General features: G+C 47.2%; 1 protein-coding gene across 1 annotated transcript in view; it reads left to right on the top strand.

Moving 5' to 3' along the window:
- SPMIP2 (sperm microtubule inner protein 2) overlaps positions 1-20,222 on the top strand; it is a 518,362-nt gene that overhangs the window by 189,046 nt on the left and 309,094 nt on the right. The window contains exon 3 of the mRNA XM_069631344.1: positions 1,231-1,289. Within this exon, the coding sequence (XP_069487445.1) occupies positions 1,231-1,289 (59 nt within the window). The remainder of the gene's footprint in view (positions 1-1,230; positions 1,290-20,222) is intronic.

Genomic DNA, 20,222 nt, shown 5'->3' with positions numbered 1-20,222 from the left:
GCACATTATAACTGGGAATATTGTCATTTGTGACGCATTCAATATACAGTGCTCATCCCCCACCCTCATTGGCTACCACCGATTTACCTTGTGATAATTACATATAGGCCCACATGTCATTGGCCGCATCATCTTCTCCTCCAACTTCTTCACACATGGGTGGCAGTCTCTTCACCTTGTGTCACTGTAAAATTATTGGTTATGTTTACAAAAGCACCACCCTGCCTAAAGATCTAATAACAAGAGGTGCAGCTGGCCATCAACATGAGCTCAGTGGATAACGTCGAGGTCAGCCTGGTCCTTGCAAATACAGCAACTCTGTTATCCAAGGCACACAGACGCCCCCATCATGCCTCCCTGCCTAAATCTCATGAACGTTGGCATCACCCTTTGCTCTCCCTGGTACAAATCACGGGCCTCATTGTCCACTGTTCCCCCCCCTTACCAGCTGCTTCTCCAAAAGGGCAGGCTTGGGTTTCATACAAGCCCAACTAATAAGCCTAATTTATTAAGGATTTAGGAGTTTTATGCTTGGGCGTCTGGTAGTTCAAATAGGATGGCCGTTATCCTGGGGGATGCTAGTATCCTAAATCTCAGCATGTGTTTTGGCAGCTCAGGACCTCTGCCCTGGCTCCCATGGGTTTGGCCTTTACGACCGGCTGCAGCGCTACTCGCATTTGGCTGCTAACATTCCTAATTGTACAAGGTTCTAGCTGAATACACGTGTGTCTGTGCGTGAACGTTCCCTGCCTTGCCTGGGATTGGAGATGTGCTAGTCGAGCAAGAGGCCTCGTTGTTTTGTGTTTCGAACACGGCCTTCGAGGATTCTGGCCTACCCTCAAATACAGTGTCAATTTATGTTATGGTTGTAATGCACATGCAGTGTATTCTACCTGACACCTTACAAAACGTGTTAGTTTCCCTTGGATATGTATAAGCGTCTATAATATGTGTGCCCAGTGCCTTTCTCCTCTACCCACAAGATTCCCCCTTCCCCATGTACCAACCAATATGCATTCCCCACATATTAGTATACTTTCTGCAATCTGATGTTTGGGACGGTCTGGGATCTGAACATGCATCCCAACACCAGTTATATTTTTCCCACTTGATCACTATTTGTTTCTGTCATTTTTAACTTCATTCAGGAAACGACCTACCCTCATTTATGTAACATGATTGATATATAAAGCCCTTAACTCATGGCCATACATGTTTTCCTTTTAACAGCTTCAAGAATTTCGTCAGGCGAGTGAAGACAGAGTGACCCATAAATACCAAACTCCGTGGTAAGTAGATCTCATATCTCAGACATGATTTGTGGCTCTCTAAGCCTAGGGAATGGGGTGTTTTTGTCTCTAAAAAAACATAAAGTAATATAGATATATAATGGGTGACAAATAAAATGTCGGAAATATGAACATGAATTTAAACTTCATGCATAATGTAATAAGACTGAAAGGCTGATGCTTTCGATGTAGTTGGTCCTCAATGAAACTGCACTTTTGAACATATCCATCTGTGACTCTTCTGTGTGTTAAGTACATACTGGCCCTCATTACAGTTTTGCCGGTAAGAGGGGGCATGGCTAACCTCCATGTAAAGAGGACGCGACTTCGGCGAGCTCCGCTAGATGTGCCATTTATAAGCTGTTTTCTACGGCTCTGAAACATTCAACAGACCCTGCGAAGCACCACGATTGTTGCGGACGCCTGCGGGAAGCACCAGGACTCTCCATACTCAAGGGTGAAAGACTCGCTTTGGCCGCCCGCGGATTACTGCTCGGCGAGGAACCAAGATGGCGGCTCTCACACACTGAGCCCGGGGAACCCAGCGCCATCCCAATGGACCGCAAGACTACAAACCCGCACAACCGCTCAGGAGAGGAATAGGAAGAGCGACTGGGAGGCACAGCTGCCAAACGGAGCATCGGTGGCGTTGTATGGGCTAATAAGACACCCAAGCGACTGTGGACGATAGGCCCGACACAGGCCTCCGCACCTCGGAGCCGTGAGCCTCACCCGAGGCCACAAAAGAAAGCGCACATTACCGCAACAGCCCTCAGCGCTCGTAGCCCACAGACGTAGCCGGATCCAGGAGAATGTTGCGCTCGAACAAATCGACGCCGAAGGGGGCTAGGTCCAAGCAGCGCCAGACCACCATAGACGCTTTCAAGGCCAACGGTCTCCCTGACCCCGAGGCCTCGGACACGGCATCTGTTGGGACGGAAACCGGCCCCACTGTAGCGGCGGCTGAACCTAGCAACACCCAACTACTGGAGGCCATTAAGACATTCCAAGCAACAATGGTGAACAAAATTGACGCCCTGGCCACGGATCTGGGCCTCCTACGTGAGGATGTCTGCTCCTTGGCTGGCAGGACCAAAGCGCTGGAGACCAAGGTAAGCGAAAATACGGAAGCAAAAACCCAACTCCTACACGACGTAGATGGCCTTCAGCAGAGAGTCAAGAACTTGGAGGACAGAGCGGAGGAGGCAGAAGGTAGGGCTCGCCTCAACAACATCCGGCTTCTCGGCCTGCCAGAGGGCATTGAAGGCCCAGATCCCACCAACTACGTGGAGATACTAGGCACTCCCACCCATTCCCCCCAGCCAAGATATTATCTAAATTAATAAGCCAGCTATCACTATGTGATCTGTGGAGGGAACAGGACCCTGAGCGAAGAGAATTCTCCTTCTTCTCCCTGCCACACAACGCCCACACTAGGCTGGACTACATTCTAGTCAGTCTCGGGCAGCACGCCACGTTTAGTGAAGCACAGTATTTGCCAAGGGTGTTGTCAGATCATTCCCCCATGTTGTCCACCTGGGAAGTATACCCGCCCAGACCCCCGATTCCCACGTGGAAACTTAGGGCCGAAGCCCTGCTCGATGCAGCCTTTCGCGAACATATAAAAGACAGTACCGACGAATAATGGCAAAACAACCTGGACAGTGTGGAATGCGTCGGTGCTGCGTGGGAGGCGTATAAGGTAGTCATGAGGGGGGAGATGATAGCCGCGGTGGGGGGTGCCCAGAGGTCCATCACTCACTCCCTGGAGGGCGCAGAAGGGGAGTTGAGGGAGCTGGAGAGCAGGACAGATCCGACTCCAGAACATCTGCAGGAAATTACCAAACTGAGACAGACCTGCTTGTCACACTGGGAAACCTTGGGGAAACTAAGTTACGCTAAGCACACTGAAAGAACGCACATGCTGGGAGATAAACCTGGTAAACTCTTAGCCTGGCTCTACAAAAAGGAAACCCCTAGGATCCCCATTTGCCACATACTCAGACCTGACGGCACCACAGCGCACACCCAGGCAGAGATCAACTCGGTCTTTTCCAAGTTCTATCGTGACCTATACTCCAAGACCCTGCCCCCCACTGACACCGAGATAGAGGACGTCCTGGATAACATAGAGCTACCAAAAATAGATTCACAGATGGCTGAAGCCCTAGACGACCCAATTACCCCCGATGAAGTAAGAGCAATAATTAGATAGATCCTTACCATCTGGGAAAGCGCCGGGCATGGATGGCTTACCCGGGGAATTCTATAAAACATATGAGGAGACCCTTGCCCCACTGCTAGTACAGGTATACAACGAGGCTTACGAGCGTGGTACCCTCCCCGACTCCATGAGAGAAGCCATAATAATCCCCCTGCTGAAACCGGGAAAAGATGGGACGGACTGTGGGTCATACAGACCACTGTCTATGTTAAATGTGGATAACAAAATACTGACTGCACTCCTTGCTAATAGATTACGTAGAGCGATCCCCCTGTTGGTTCACCAGGACCAAACTGGCTATGTGCCTGGGTGCTCTATCACTGAAAACTTGCGCAGGTTACACCACATAATATACAGCACCGAGCGAAGGCCTCAGAAATATGCTGTGGCGTCACTAGATGCCATCAAGGCCTTTGATTCAGTGAGATGGGAATGGTTATATGCCACCATGGTCAGGATGGGGATCGGACCCGCCTTCCTGAAATGGACCCAATTGGTCTACACCAATCCCATGGCCAGAGTGCGCACCAATAAGTCATACTCGGAGAAATGGCCCCTCTACAGAGGCACACGGCAGGGTTGTCCACTGTCCCCAATGCTATACATTATTGCCGCAGAGCCTGTAGCTGCGTATCTCCGGCAGGAGTACGGAGACTGAGGTATCGAACTCGACGGGGAGACACACCTCGTCTCTATGTACGCAGACAACATGCTGCTGTACCTGCACAACCCGGAGCATCTCCTGTCCTACATTTTAGAGACTTTAGATGGTTTGCACAAACACACGGGCATTCAGATCAATAAAGATAAGTCCTGTCTCTATCCCCTCGCTGCACTGTACAGAGAGGAGCATAGATCCCTGCCCCCTTTAGACCTTCAATGGCAGGTGACATCGTTCAGATACTTGGGTGTTACCATACACAGTAACCCTAGCACCGAACACATTCTCAACATGGTTAGGGCCAAAGATGCCCTTGAAAAATCTATGGAATTCTGGGGTAAGCTCCCTCTCACGGTGGCTGGGTGGGCGGGTCTCCTCAAAATGGTGGCACTCCCCCGATTTCTGCATTGCTTTTCCAACGTCCCCTTCAACATCCCTCGCTCCTTTTTCAGAGACATAAACTAACTCTGCAGGGGGTTCCTTTGGCAGGGAGGTAGGCACAGGGTGGCGCTGGACATTCACCATAGACCATATGAGAGGGGGGGTTTAATGGTCCCTGATTTCAAACTTTACTACTTGGCTAGCCAACTAAGGCATGTGACGCATTGGATGGCAGATGAAACCACTTCTGACACCCGACTCCTCCAACCAGCTCTGCCTCATCGGTTGCTCCGAGACTTACTATGGGTTGACAAGGGAGCCCTGAGACATTACCCATACCTGGTTAGACTTGGATCCCAGCTCTGGAGGCGGGCATGTAAATCAGTGGGGGCGACAGACCCATATTCCCCGCAGATCCCCATTGCGGCAGTCATGGCTAAACTCTCATGGGGATACACAGAAATACGCACTCCGTGGGAACCCTATGGGGTGGCAGTATTAGGAGACCTCATGTACGAACAGGAGCTCATGACATTTAGTGACCTCAGCGAGTCCACAGGCCTGCCCACAGGCCAGTTTCTGCTCCACAGAGCAATGACGCAGGCCATGAAGGACAGATGGCCAGAGGCCACCAACCAAATCACGGAGAACGATACCATTGAGTCGATGTTGGACACTGCTGATGGGGGCCACGCAACCTCCAGACTATGCGAGGTCCTAAGGCAGGGCACCACCAAAAAAGAACTTAAATGCAGAGAGAGGTGGGAGAGGGAATTGGGCCTTGAATTTGAGGACAAAGCATGGGAGAGAGTAACCCACTACCATAAGAAAATTCCTAGAAATGCCCGCCTCCAACTCATCCAACTGTACATTACCAACAGAGCCTACCTCACACCTGATGCCATATCAAGGTTCAAATGAGCCACAACCCAGATATGCCCCAAATGCAATGAGCCAAGGGCGGGAATGACCCACGTGTTCTGGGGCTGCCCGACGGTCCAGAGGTTCTGGGCCCAGGCGTAGGAGAGGGTTGCAAACGCAGAGATTGAATTGGAAATTCACAAACCAGCAGCTTGTATTCTGGGAAGGTATAAACAAGACAGTAAGAATAAAACCCTAAATAAACTCAAAGACTTGATATACATCACTGTGAAAAGACGCATAGCCATGGGATGGAAAAGCGCCGGAGGCCTAAGCGAGGCCCTTTGATGGGGTGATCTCAAAAGATGAATTGCCGCTGAGACCGCAGCTTGGGAAACAGCGATTCAGGTACAGAGGCTGGACTCCAGTGATGAACTACTCCGTTGGCTGGCGTTGACAGTGCCACTGCTCCACCCTGTGGCCCCAGATACCACATCGGTCAGTATGGACAGTCCCGGCCCAACGCGAGGTCCAGAAGGATAAAACTGATGTACCTGAGGTCTTGGAGGGAGGGGGTGAGGCGGGAAAGTTGGGAATGTTATTTTTTTTGGATTGTGCATATTGCATTGATTTATCTATGATCCTTGTCGGTCACTAATAGTTGAAAAACCAATAACGATATTTAAAAATAAAAAATAAAAAGTTTTGCCGGTAACCGCCAGTAATTCAGGTGGGATACTGGCAAAACTGCCTTACCGTTTCCACTGCCCAATATCCAGGTAATACCAGATATTAGTACCCGGCGAGGACACAATCAGAATAAAATAACCATTCTGATTGGCCCTCGCCGGGGCATTACCGGCCGGGAATCCCTCAGTCGAGATTCCACTACAATTGTCCCAGGTGAGGGGCGTGTCAGCCCCTCAGCCAATGAGGAGGCTTGAACCTGGGCCATTCCTGCTCCGAGCCTCCCCACGGCTGAGAGACTGCCTCTGCTCCCCACCGGGGACTCAGGTAAGGCTATTTTTTTTTCCTTCCCCTTTCTCCCTCCTCCCTGCCCTCCCCACCCCACTTATCTTCTTGCTCCTTTGTCCCCTTTGGGGGACGATGGCAGCCTCCAGCCATGTAGAGACTCAGAGCGGGGCCATCCCCCCTCGTTGCCTCCACACGGCTGAATGCTTCCATCGTCCCCCGCTGGGGACCCAAGTACATTTTGTTTTTCCTTTGTTTTTTTCCTCCCTCCCTTCTGCCCTCCCAGCCCCACTTACCTTCTTCTCTGTCTTTTTTCGGGAACAGACGTGCTGGGAACGTGATATAACTGTAGTACCTGAGCCAGGTAAGTTATATATATGTGAGTTTATTGCCACATCCAAGATAACATATAGAGAAAATACTGGGACATCCTTTCCCATCCAGAGTAGCAGCACCAACTGCCATTCTTAGAATCCCCAGGCACCTCCCAAGTTCCACAGTGACATCACACTCTCATAACAAGACATAGCCATAATCAGACCCCAAGCACATATTATGACACATCTCCCTCCTTACCACTGACACAATATTGCAAGAAATGTTATGACTCACCTCCGGCCTTACAACAGCTAATACAGCATAAGCTAGAGCACAACACTTTGATTGAAACACTGCGCACCAACCCACAAAGATGGAAGAACACCCAATTGTCAAAAGACAAAATGCACGGCTCACACAAGCTCAGAGATAACTACCACTGAAACGAAATGCCACGCCACAAAAATCTCACAAAGATCTTAAACGGAAATCGCAAAATAAATTACAACAAAACCACAGACCTCCCCAAAGCCTGAACGCCCACACCAGCTAGAAAACCCACTAATGAACAACAACAATGGAAGAAACCATACAACAGATCCTTCCCTGGTGGAGACCCAGCACGCCACAAAACTAACCCACTCAACCCTTCAGCCCCACACAGACATGTGGCCACCATGTCTATGTCCAACTCAAGAACTCCAAACCAATGGCCCACAAACTCAAAACAAAACTCTGTGCCGACCGCCAAACATCAACACACTATCCCCACAACCTATATCCCCACAACCTACCTAGACAGCACCCAACTGCCCCTTAACCTAGACAGCACGCAACTGGCCTTTAACCTAGACCACAACTTAGACAGCACCTCACTGCCTTTAACCCATGCAGCACCTAACCTAACCTACAAATTAACAGCACTTCACCCCCCTTAACCGCAAAACAAACATCACCTCATTGTTCCACACATTAACTAGGAAGAACCTAACTGTGGGCCTCATCACGACCTTGGCGGTAACCCTTAAATCCGGCGGTAGCGCTATTACCGCCGGATTTAAGGGTCCGCCGAATCAAGGCCTCGGCGGATTTCAACCCAGCTCTGAGCTGGTGTAAAATCCACTGAGAATTCGCGCTCATACCGCCGGCGGGAAATCCGCCGGCGGTATGAGCGCGAAATTTCCCCATTGAGCCCAATGGGGAATGGGGCATTCCCGATTGGGCTCAATGGGGAATGGGGACTTCCAAGTCCGCCCAACTCGTGATCCCGGGCTATTAGCGCCGGGGGCTATGGCGGTCGCGCTAATACCGCCGGCGTTACCGCCGAGGACGTGATGAGGCTCACTAACATAAACAAACAGCACATCACTGTCAACCGCCAGCCAGCGCAAAACTGTCAACCTAAAATCGGCATCACTGCCCTCCTCACCTCCAGAGCCCACCCAGCCACCCTAGAGATTACCGGGGGAAATCTCCTCTACCAACAAACACAACACACACAAACATGTAAACAAAACTGAAATTCAGGCCCATAATGCAATGCAAATAAGTATACCCCTAACCATATGTCCATTGCGCTACAGGCCAGCGCTGCTCCCCACACCCTCAAGTCCACGATGCAGGAAAAGGAAAACAATAGGTCAACCCCACTGAAAATGTCCAGACCACCCCCCCTGCAAAAGAAAATAACACATATACACTGCAAATCACAACCCCGCACCCACCAGTTCGCAAATCACCCCAACAAGGAGTACTAAACAAAACAGGCCACCATATGAAGACAACAATCTACAATTCATCATCACAGGCCTTAAACAAACTAACATGACCCAGGAACAAACCAATACATAAACTAACCCCTGAGGCCACAACATATACACAACAGCATTGAGATCAAAACCGGCCTCCCCTAACGCCTGCCTCTGATTAGTCCTCAACTCAGTGCATGCCTTCATCCTGTATGGACCCCAAAAGTTTGAATCCAACTCTCTCAGGTTCAGAGTAAATGCACGGCACTTGATGCAGAATTCCCATAGCAGATTCTACCCCTTGGCACACATCAAACTCTTGATCGCCACTGGGAGCTCTCTGAAACTGTCCTTCGTGCTTTCCGCACATGCAAGATCAAATTTACGAGTTCAGAGCCACGGACCGACCTCCTCACACGACCCAACAGTTACTGCAGGCAATCCATCTGGACTGCCCTTGTTCTTCCAGACACAGCATACCCGACCTGTCCCACCGGAAACAGGCTATGCCGCGCCAGACCCAGGAAGTACTAACAAGTCCGCGCACACAGCGCCGTCCACAACGCATCCCCAATGAATGCCGCCACCACGTCCAATGTTAAGTTCCAGAAGATCACACTGGAACGCCGGCCCGCCTCCATCCTGCGGGCCCGCGCCTACGCAACCACGGTGCGTTCCGACTGAATGTCGCCTTCAGATTCAACGTCGCGTTCCAACTGTTCATGTTGGAACTCACGCTGCTGCTAGCCGACGTCCTCACCAGCATTGGCTTCAGCAGCCCAGCTCCTCCTGACCACTGCTCCTGGACAGCCATCGCATCCCCCTCGGCTGCCACACAGAGGCCGACATATACATAACGGGCACCCAATTTAGAAAGAATGCAGCCCGCATCTTGGACACTATGGAGCCTCTAACGACTGCCTCCTGAGCACGGCCACCGCAACTGTGCAGCACCTGACTGACGCTCTCCAACCTCCATAGTCTCGGCCTTAGACCATACCAAACCGGCCCGTTCCTTGCCAGTTAATGTCTGGGCCACCGACACTCTGCACAGGCCCTCACTAACCAGCAGCGGCAACCTCAGCCTCCTGACTGCCCACCTAGGATGACGATCCCTGCTGTCCTGCCTGGCATGATGGGGACCACTGGACTGTTGATCCTTGTACCACACCAAAGCTCTGTTCCTGGACACTGATGATGCACCTTTGCTGCCCTCTGCCACCGCTCGGCTAGCAGAGGCCCACCGGCCAACCTCCTATGGCAGGCAGGATCTGGAACATGGAATAGATGTCACCACTGGAAGGCAGTATTACTCAAACAACTGCCCCTTCCCAGCAGCATCCCATTCTCGTTGCCAGTAATATAACTGTAGTACCTGAGCCAGGTAAGTTATATATATGTGAGTTTATTGCCACATCCAAGATAACATATAGAGAAAATACTGGGACATCCTTTCCCACCCAGAGCAGCAGCACCAACTGCCATCCTCAGAATCCCCAGGCACCCCCCAGGGTGCACAGTGATATCACACTCTCATAGCAAGACATAGCCATAATCAGGCCCCAAGCACAGATTATGACAGAGCACTTCCATTCTCAGTGCGTCCGCTCCCGATGGCCGTCCTTGGAAAGGGAAAAGGGACTCTGTTTTTTCTTTCCCGGCAGCCATTTCCTTGGTCGTTCTTTTTTTTCTGTCCCGAAATGCCGTCGCATTTCGGGACAGACAAAATGCTTTTAGTGCCCGGTCACGCAGATATTGCGGGCCAGGGTACTAGTAGCTATATGGCCCTCGCGGCGGGGGCATTACCGACTCAGATAATGCCTGATGGCATTACCTGAGTCGGTAATGCCCCTGCAGCTCGGGGCATATTGCTTAATTGATTTCATGAAATGTTTCTTTTGTTATCAGCAGTGCCTTTATTATACGTGAATGTTTAGTCAATTGGCACTGTAATGGGACATTTCCAACTGAAAGACCCCACATAGCTCCAGTTACCAATCACATTTTGTCTGCTTCCAAAACAATTAAAGTGTGAAGCACAATACAATGGGCCTCATTAGGACCCAGGCGGTAAGGGGTTTACGGCGGCGTAAACAGCGCCGACCCTTACCGCCTGATTCCGAGGTCCCTTAGCGCCATGGAGGACTTAACACCTGCTTTTAGCAGGTGTTAAAATCCATGGCGCTAAGGGACCTTGTTGTTAATTACGCCACCGTAATTTACTGTGGCGTAATTAACGCCTTCCCCACTCCCATTATGCCCTATGGGGCAAAAATGGGAATGGGGAAGGGTAAATGGGTTAATGGGGACTTACCGCCCCGCCAACCTCGGAATGGGGCGGTAAGTCTGCCAACCACCATGGCGTAAACATAGTTTACGCCATGGTGGTAAAGGTGCGACCCAGGCGGTAACTTACCGCCTGGGTCGTAATGAGGCCCAATCTCTTTTTAAAGATTCATATATATTCTCAATGTCTACTAGCTTGAACGTGCAAAACAATAGTGTGCTGTTATGTGGCAAGTGAAATGTTTTTAATATCATGTGTAACAGCAAAAATGGAAGTTTGTGACAAACAATCACTTTTCCCGGGAGACCTTACTGCGCAAATTCTTTTAGTGACTTTCTTAAAGTGCTGAACGTGCATTGGTTTAAAACACAAGATTTGTAGACTCGTTTTGTTTGCCTTCTGTAACTTGTAGTTTTTCTTTCAGTATGTGGAAATAAAGCCACAATTGTATAATTTTGACTTAATATGTTTTTATAAAGATTTAAATATTGTGAGTTTGATTTATAATGGGATTTGTGCATTTTGCAATTACACACTATAAGAAAGTATTGTTGCTGTCCTTGAAAACCAAAACCTAACCATGTGCACCATGTGAAGCTCAAAATATATGTGGTTAAGTGTGTAAACTGCAGAGTGGGGTACAGTTATAGATTCGTTGGATGTGTGATCATGGGCACATTATTCTTTTTCACTGTGCCTTAACTGCAAAAATTACAGTCCTAAGAAAAAAAGACTTCATTGCAACGGAGCAGATTTAATGATTGTAGGGTAAAAAATGGTGTCACCTTCTGCTCTTCTGCTATTGTGATCATGACGCTGCCACCTAGAACTGCACTATGGTTGCACTGGCCCATACCACTTTATTTGACAGGTGAGATTCTAGTTAGATGTAGTGCAATGTTGCTTTGTTGAATTGTTGATGTGTGCAGATCTTTAAAGGCGTGGCTCTTCGTGGTGTGTACGTTTTAGATATTTTGTGATGTTTCTGGAGCAATGGTTAATGTGTGCTCAGCTTGCTAATGTCAATTGTTTGTGTGGTTGCCCATGGCCGTTAATGGGTGTGGATAGTTGTATTGGTCTGTGGTGAGTTAGTATGGCAAATAGGGAAATGTAGTTGTTGAGAGTTATACACCACATGCAAGTAGATGGGTTTATGTCTTAATTTATTGAAGTTAAACAGGAACAGACCCCCAGCACAGCTATCCCTTTATCCACTCTCCACCAACTGCTGTGCTTGCAATCTAAAGAATAAAATACATTCTATAGTTAACATTCTCTATGAAGTGTTGCCAGCAGCTCACTCCTTATCAAATAAGAACCATCATAACATATCTCCCTTCATTTATCCAACACATCCTCTTTACACCACCGCAATCATACCCTTGTTCTTTACTTGTCCACCACTCACTCGCACCGCACCCATTATCACGGCCACTACACGTACAGGATCCGAATATAGTAATTCTCTGTTTCACCTAATCACTCCTTTCTTTATTCTCACCTAATCACCACACTCCACTCTCAACTCTTTCTTTCTTCGCCTCATATTTTCTTGCATCACCTACTTCTCTTTCTTTTCCTTTAAACTAGTACTCACTTCTCCCACCATACAATTCGATTCTCTCTCTCTTCCCAGCCAAGGAGTACTCACCTTAATATTGGCCTTGCGGCCTCTCATGAGTTCAAATGGACACACACCCATCGTAGAGTGAGGCGACATGTGCAATGCATATAATCTCCCTCGGGACAGCTACCTTTTTGTCCATACCGCATGCTCCAGCCACACGAATAGCATCCATCACACATCTATTCTTCCTTTCCACCATACCATTCCCTTCTGGATGATATAATGCAGACTTCTTATGCTTCACCCCACACTCCTTCTGGTACTCCATAAAGCAACCTCCCGTAAATTGTGTACCATTGTCTGTAAGTATACTCCTAGGTATACATTCCTAGCAAGAATTTCATGAATTAATTCAACTATACTCAAATAAAGCAAATATCTCTTAAAATCTTAAATTCAGTCCATTGCAAGAATAAATCCACTAAAACATGCTTTCCACTCCACGGGCCCTAAAATATCCATGGCAATTTCATCCCACACTTTTACACTTATGAGAACAGAATGGTCTTTAGCTGTTTCCGGAAGACCAGGACGTATTACGTAAAGGAACAGGCAGGGCATTCCAAGCCTGTGCGGCCTCCACATGAAAAGCGCGACCATTTCCACAAGCTCTTTTGACTCGGTCCACTTGTAGGGAGCAGGTTTTAGCTGATAAGAGAGATCTACTAGGGGTATATAATATCTGCCTGTTCTTGAGGTATATAGGTGCATCACCATAGACACATTTCTGACAGGTAGTCAAAAGCTTGAACTGTACTCTAGCCGAGACTGGCAGCCAGTGGTGAGTCATCCTAGCTGCAGATGTAGGCTCTAGGTGCTTCATCTGGAAGACAATACGCAGCGTTTTGAATTTTTTGGAGTCCTTCAAGGTCTACCTTCTTAGCTCCTCCCAAGAGGGCATTGCAATAATCCACCCTTGGTAGTATTATAGCTCAAACCAATTTCTTGCAGTTATCCTCTGAAACCAGAGGGGCCACTTGGATGCTAAGAACTCTATCCAAATTTCTATCGTGATCTGCTTCCGACTCACCGCACACCAACACGTAATCCTGAAAGCAAAACACCCCTTTCACCCCTTTGAACAGCTTATCCATTACTTTCTAAAATACGGAGGATGCCGAGACCAACCCAAAAGGCACCCTTCGAAATTGGAATACTCCCTCATGTGTTATGAATGCAGTCAACTTTCTACATCCTTCTTCAAGTTCAAACTGATGATACACTGAAGCCATGTCCAATTTAGAAAATACATGCCCTCGACCCACCATGGTTAGCATTTCTCCCATGTTGGGCAAAGGGTGGCGATCTAACATAACACATTTATTCAATTCATGTAGATCTACACACAGTCGCAGTTCACCCGATTAATTTTCTACAACCCCCAAAGGGTATGGCCATTCAACGCAACCTGCGCTTTCAATGATGCCCAATCGTAACAATTTGTTTAACTCACTTTTTACACCATCCCTTAGTGCTAAAGGGATGGTGTAAAAAGTCGTAACCAGTCGTAACTTTGCTGAGACAGGGACATTCCCTCTCATTAACACAATTTGATGTTGCACGCCATTCACTCTTTCAATTCCCTTCTTGAAGACATTTCTGAGTTTCTCGCTCACCGTGGATCCCACATGCAGAACTTGGTCGTCTGTATTGGGATCTAACCGCATCAAGAGTTTTTGGGATCTCGCCATCCCAACAGCGTTAACCCTTTCTTGGTTACGTACACTTTCCCTTGACCACGCCTCCCTTTGAACTCAAGTTTAGCTTCAAAGTAACCAAGAAGCTCTATCTCTTCCTGGTTATACCCTATAGGATTGACATCAAGTTCCAACAAATTTCGAATATCACCTCCTATGTCTAGCTCAAAAACCAATCTCGACATTAGTGATATTTGTTTACTTGAATCAGCCATCATTGATATCTCCCTTCCATTCACTCTCACACTCGCATATGGGTGTTCACACTTCTCCTCATCCACACCTTAGATCATATTTATAGTATTAACAGTAACATTCTCTCTCCTCAGAAGATTTAAGCCCTTCTTCATCATTTACGTAGTATGCTTTTTTTGGATTAAACTGCAAGTTCTTGCAACACTTTGCAAAATGTCCACATCTTTTGCACTTTGCACACGTGACTCTTCTTCCAGGGCACGCCATAGATCTGGCAAAGTTGGAATTACTAGCACACCGAAAGCATTGCTGAAACCTTTCACACCGGGTTTCTCCTTCTTTTTCTTCTTCTGCATCCCATCTCTTACATTCAGCACCTCTACTTTCATCTCAGGCTTCTCCTTTTCTGACAATTTTGCAACGCACGCTAATGAATGTTCAACCCTCTTGGCTGTTTCCAATACTTCATCCAATATTTCATCCAATGTGGGTTCATCGTTCAGCCATAGTTCTCGGATTTTATTGCTTGCAGTTGATCATAAATTGATCATGTATGTGTTCATCAAACAAATCCTTGAACTTGCGTGACAGTGCTAATAGCCATAGGGCCGTCACATACTCCTCAATGCTCTCTTCCAGCTCTTGTAGATGGATGCCAAAATTATAACGTCTAGTATGGTGCTTGTTTTGGGGTTAAAATGTAAGTCCAATTTGAGCAGTGCATTTTCTAATTCGTTTTCACTGTCTCCACTCCCTTCATTGGCTAGGGGAGGTAAAGTTTCAAAAATGTGTTGTCCCTCATATAACAATGCATTAATAATGACAGTTTTCTATCATTTGAATAAAAACTTCCACAGGCAGCTTTTATGTAGGGCATGAAACCTTTTTTCCATTGAGCTCATCTTATTTTTGCAGATCCTGGAGATGGAAATGAACAAGGGGGTCCTGGGAGTCTCTCTACCAGACATTAGTCCTGGTTACAAGACCCTTACCCAGGTTATTTAGCTAACTATCTTTCGCATGTCTGGGGTTGCTGTGGAACTCTCGTAACCGGGACTAATATCCGGCAGAGGGACTCCCAGGAACCCCCTTGTTCTTTGCACATTTAAGTAACTTTGGGTCTCACCATAAGTTACTATGGGAATCCAGAGATGGACATCTGGTTCACTATTCTTAGAGAGCCACAGCTCCACCCTACTGATGAGGTCCAACAAGTCTGAAACACGTGTCTGGGGTTGCTGTTGCTACTCTTGTTTAGGGGAGAATTGCTTAGCATTTCGGTGCTGGACTGCCCTAGGGCAGGGCAAAGACTGATATGTTTTAGATATTTCTCCTCTGTGAAAGATAGTGAGCTAAAGACTCTGGGTAAGGCTAAGGACTAATGTCCGGCAGAGGGACTCCTAGGACTTGTTTTTTGCAGGTCCTGGAGATGCCATGAACATAGGTGGACCAGCCACACATTGCCATTTCTGTTTTTCGCCAAAAGGGACTCTTATATCTTTACACCTTTCTGTATAACATATATATGTATATATATGTTTATTATTCCTATATATGTAGTTCCATTCAAACATTTGCTTTTCTTTACTGTGTATTTAGCTTCTATATGTCAGTTTTATCCTTAATTGGGCCTTTCCTTGTCCAACTATTCCCTTTTTCAATGCTCTTTCCTTACAGCCATTGGTGGATTGGAAGCTAGAGGAGAGCACACACGATGACAACCAGAAAGTTAGATTTCTCCTTATTATCTCTCCTTAGTTTCTCCTTTTCTTTACACTGCTTCCTTGACTTTTCTTGACTCTGTATTGTTATTCTGGGCAGTGACAGGTTAACGGGCACCAGTTTGGAGCACACGCAGTGATGCATCCGATACCTTCTTAATAAATGCTGCCTTTGCGCATAAATGCTTCCTTCGCGCATGCGCCGGTTGGCCTGTCCTTGCCACTCAGGACGAATGCTGAGTGCGCATACACGTGTCCCGTTATGGAATCACTTTCTGTAATATTAAATCATGCACGCACGTTGCAGTGTTTGCTGCTTTCTGGGTGCCCAGGTAGGACTTCTTGACCTACTAGACTTACTTGGAGAGTGGCACCCGACTCAATAAATTGTCCCACGTAGGCGGCTTCAATGCCCAGGTGGTCGGAGCGGCTTCCTGCAGGTATGGCATCACACCCGTTGCACCCTCACTGGCCGCGTCAATGCCTGGATGGGCATAGCAGCTGTCAGAGAGTTGTGGTTGTTTATATTTGCACCTACGACTCACTTGTTGCTTGTGGCTGCCTGGCTCGGCACATTAACACGCCATTGGGCAAACAACTGAGTGGTTCAGATTTCACCGTTTCTCTCAGGGGGGTGCCAGGGGTATGACTGACTTTTCAAGATCCTTGTTGCCAATGTTGAGAGGTAATTTATTGAAGATAGACAGGAAGAGACCCCCAGCACAGCTTTCCCTTTCTCCATTCTCCACCAACTGCTGTGCTCGGAATCTAAAGCATAAAATACATTCTATAGTTAACATTTTATATGGAGTGTTGCCGGCAGCTCATTATTTAACAAGTAAGAACCATCATAATACAAGTATACATGTTTCTTCATGAGGTGCACGTTCAATGGTGTCACCTGTGTTGTTTTGCCATTGGACTTGGGTGTCAAGAGATTATTTTATATGGAATGGAGGTGGGCTGATTTTGAGGTTGGTATTTTTTCCATGCTTTGCCCAACTGTCCACCCAGTAAGAGGGGGCAACGTTTTAACTTTGGACATATCACAGTTGCTTGCATTTAATTGTCTATATCCTTGACAAATATCCTTTCTCCAGCTTTTGTGTCTTGTTATGCCATATTATGAGATTCTACGTCAGGTGACACTATACCATGACAGAAATTCAGGGCCCATTGTTTCATGGCAATTACCTGGTCCCTCCTTTCTGGTTGTCCAGTGATACGACAAAGACAATCCACTCAATATATATAGAGTACAATGCAGATTGACATGCACAGTAATTTAGCATTTGCCAAAGCCAACCATGCACCACATCACAACCGCAGCATTACCATGTGGCATGTACCATTACAAATGTGCATTATGTCTTTAAATTCTATCATGTTTTTTGGCACTGTGACTGGCCCAATGTGCTTTCAATTGAAACATTTGCAGCTAATTTTACACTAATTCCAAAAACATTTCTTGGTGGGAACAGGACGGTGCCCCATACAGATATGTTTGCCCTGCTTACACAAAGTCTTTAAATGTAGCCCCTAACCCACAATTCAAAGCGCTGCCCCCCACTAAAGTTCCAGTCTATTTGGGTTACTGGCAGCAGGTATGGCAAACGATGCAACCCTTTCCGCCCACAAATCCTAATTCCCCTTAAGTGTAACATCTGATTGTTTGATGTGCAAATGTTGTGTACATGATGCATATCATTGACACATGATGACTACATGCAGATGTATTTATCACAAAGGCTCATTTGAGGGTGTCTACGTCTTGAACGTGCCAAAATGCATACAGTAGTTTAAGGAAATCTCGAGTTTTCCAATGTAATTTGTGAAATATTTAACCATTCCTTGCTTTTAGGATCATAAAAAAAGAAAAAATGTACATTTAACAACTGTTTATTTGCATGCACATTTATGTGAACGTGGTTGTGTGTACGTGGGTTTGTGTGTGTGGGGGATGTGTTACTATCCCCAGCTTGGGAATGAAAATCACACACGCAGTGGTCACTTGATGCCACTGTGGGTACCTAAACTCAAGTCCCACATGGTCATGTCTTCCAAATGATTTTAAACCATTCAGATGAGCATACATCAAACCCCTCTTAAAAAGCCAAGACAGGAAAAACAGACAACCCTACTAACTACAGATCCATATCAAACATGCTGTACCCAGCAAAGATTTTGGAGAACCATGTGTACTAGAGCTACTTATTCATGTAGAAAGCAACGGAATAATTGACCAATCCCAAGTTGGTGTCACACCAATAAGAGTAAGTGAATTGGAACTCCTCTCCATGTGTGGTGTTAGAAATGTTTAAGTCCCAACAGGGGTGGTTAGTGAGGAGGGAGACAGTTTAGTATATAAAGTTATAGCATGTGGTAATTGTGCTATTCAAGTCCCCAAATAGGAGGCATGTGTTGTTGGAGATGTGTAAGTCCCCACAGATATTGTGTGTGATGAGGGTGGTGTATGGGAGTGAGGGGCCCCCATGACCCCTCGTGCCGTACACTCCTCAGTACAAGGCTTGGACCACGTGCCTCCGGTAGTGGGATTGCCCCTTGCCCTTATGTAAAGTTAACCACGGTTGACTGCTACATAGATGGGACTACTGACAGGACACGGGGCATCCATCTTTTGTGCCCCCTTTCGACTCCATCTTGGGTAAACAGGCCTCACTGCGATAGTACAGCAATGCTCAGCTCCCCTTCCACCGCAGCAGCCAAGGACAGAGACACTGCAAAGGAAAGCTCTGCGCTCCCATTCTCACGCAGAAGCTGGAGAAAGTTGCAACAACCAATATGATACAGTTTTCTTCCTCTGAGATCACTGCTAGCATGAGAACCAGCATGTGAACCAGGATGAGCTAAGCACTTTCTGCTTGTTCGCCCCCATAAATGTGCAAGCCACCCACCCCCATTTAGAACAATGTATTGCCATCTTGACCCTGCGCTCCCTGTAAGGTATTTCTTTCAAGTGCCAGACCCTCGCCTGTGCTGCGAAACCCACCCAACACACCCACTACTAACCTTAAGCATTTTACTACAATATATGTTTTTTTGTCATACTAATAGGTTTGAAGTTTAGGAGATATGTGAAACACAGCTTGATTCTTTTTACATGCACAATAAAGGTCAAGGCCTCTAATTAAAGCCAATAATGACCCAATTGTACTGACAATAATTATTATGTGTAACTTTTGTAGAAATATGAAAAGTAGCATAAAATGTTTTAGATAATTTGTTATTTAGTGTTTTTCGAATGCAACATATTAGCTTAGGTAGTGACCACAGTCACCGGACCCTGACCTGCGTGGAGCACAAGATATTTGACGTCCATCATCTCGTCAGCCACTCAGCCAACCAGAAGGAAGAGATGCCACCCACACCTACAGCACCACACCGCCTGGCCAATCAGGTCCATTTAGCACTTTTTGTTAGAGTTACTTTAATTGATATATATACGAGTATGATGTAAATGTTTGGGAAGGGTTTTTTGGATTATTTCCTAGCTGGAGAAATAAACCATCCTTTGAACTCTTACAGCCGGGTCTCGGTGCCTCCTTCCCCGACAGGGGTTTGTGTTGGTTATTTTATTTTCTCTCACACGTAGTAAGCCGGGGAAAGGCACCTACATTTTTGGTGACCCCGCGACGTGATCTAGAGAGGTGCCTCGAGGTGCCTCGAGGCCTGCACCGCCCGGCAGCGAGATCCAGGGCGCCCCCAGCAAAACCATCGCCTCCGCGGTTGACCAGACTGTGCACACCAAGAAGAAAGGGTCATGGGTTCCCGGTTTGACGAATACCCGATCGAAAGGGCTGCTCACCAAGGCAGGCCATGGCTTGGTTGGTGGACGGACCTGAGCGAGGTCCGGCCGTGAGCGGCGACCCTCGGAGTGCCTGACTGAACACCCAAAGGAAGGTAAGGGGAAGAAACGGGAAGAAGGGAATTAGCAAACAAAGGGAAGGTAGTTAAGAATAGGGTCTGTGTGAGTGATGGTGAGGCTTTTCTGATCTATCCTTTATATGGCCGTTAGGTGTTGTAAGAAGTGAGAAGAAGAGAAGTGGTATCCTAGCCCGTACAGGGTAGAAGGCAGCGCCACGTAGCATTTGTCCGACCAAGTGCAGACCAGAGATAAAGAGAAAAATAGTAGGGGTCTTGTATATTGAGTAGACTCAGAGTAGTTTTTAGAATATTCTTTTTCTGTGGAGGTAAGAAATCTTGAGACATAATAAAGGTGA

Source organism: Ambystoma mexicanum, chromosome 6q (assembly GCF_040938575.1).
Source record: "Ambystoma mexicanum isolate Mex_15411 chromosome 6q, UKY_AmexF1_1, whole genome shotgun sequence".
NCBI lineage: Eukaryota > Metazoa > Chordata > Amphibia > Caudata > Ambystomatidae > Ambystoma > Ambystoma mexicanum.
Note: the sequence above shows the minus strand (reverse complement) of the source record. Positions and strands in the feature narration are given on the sequence as shown.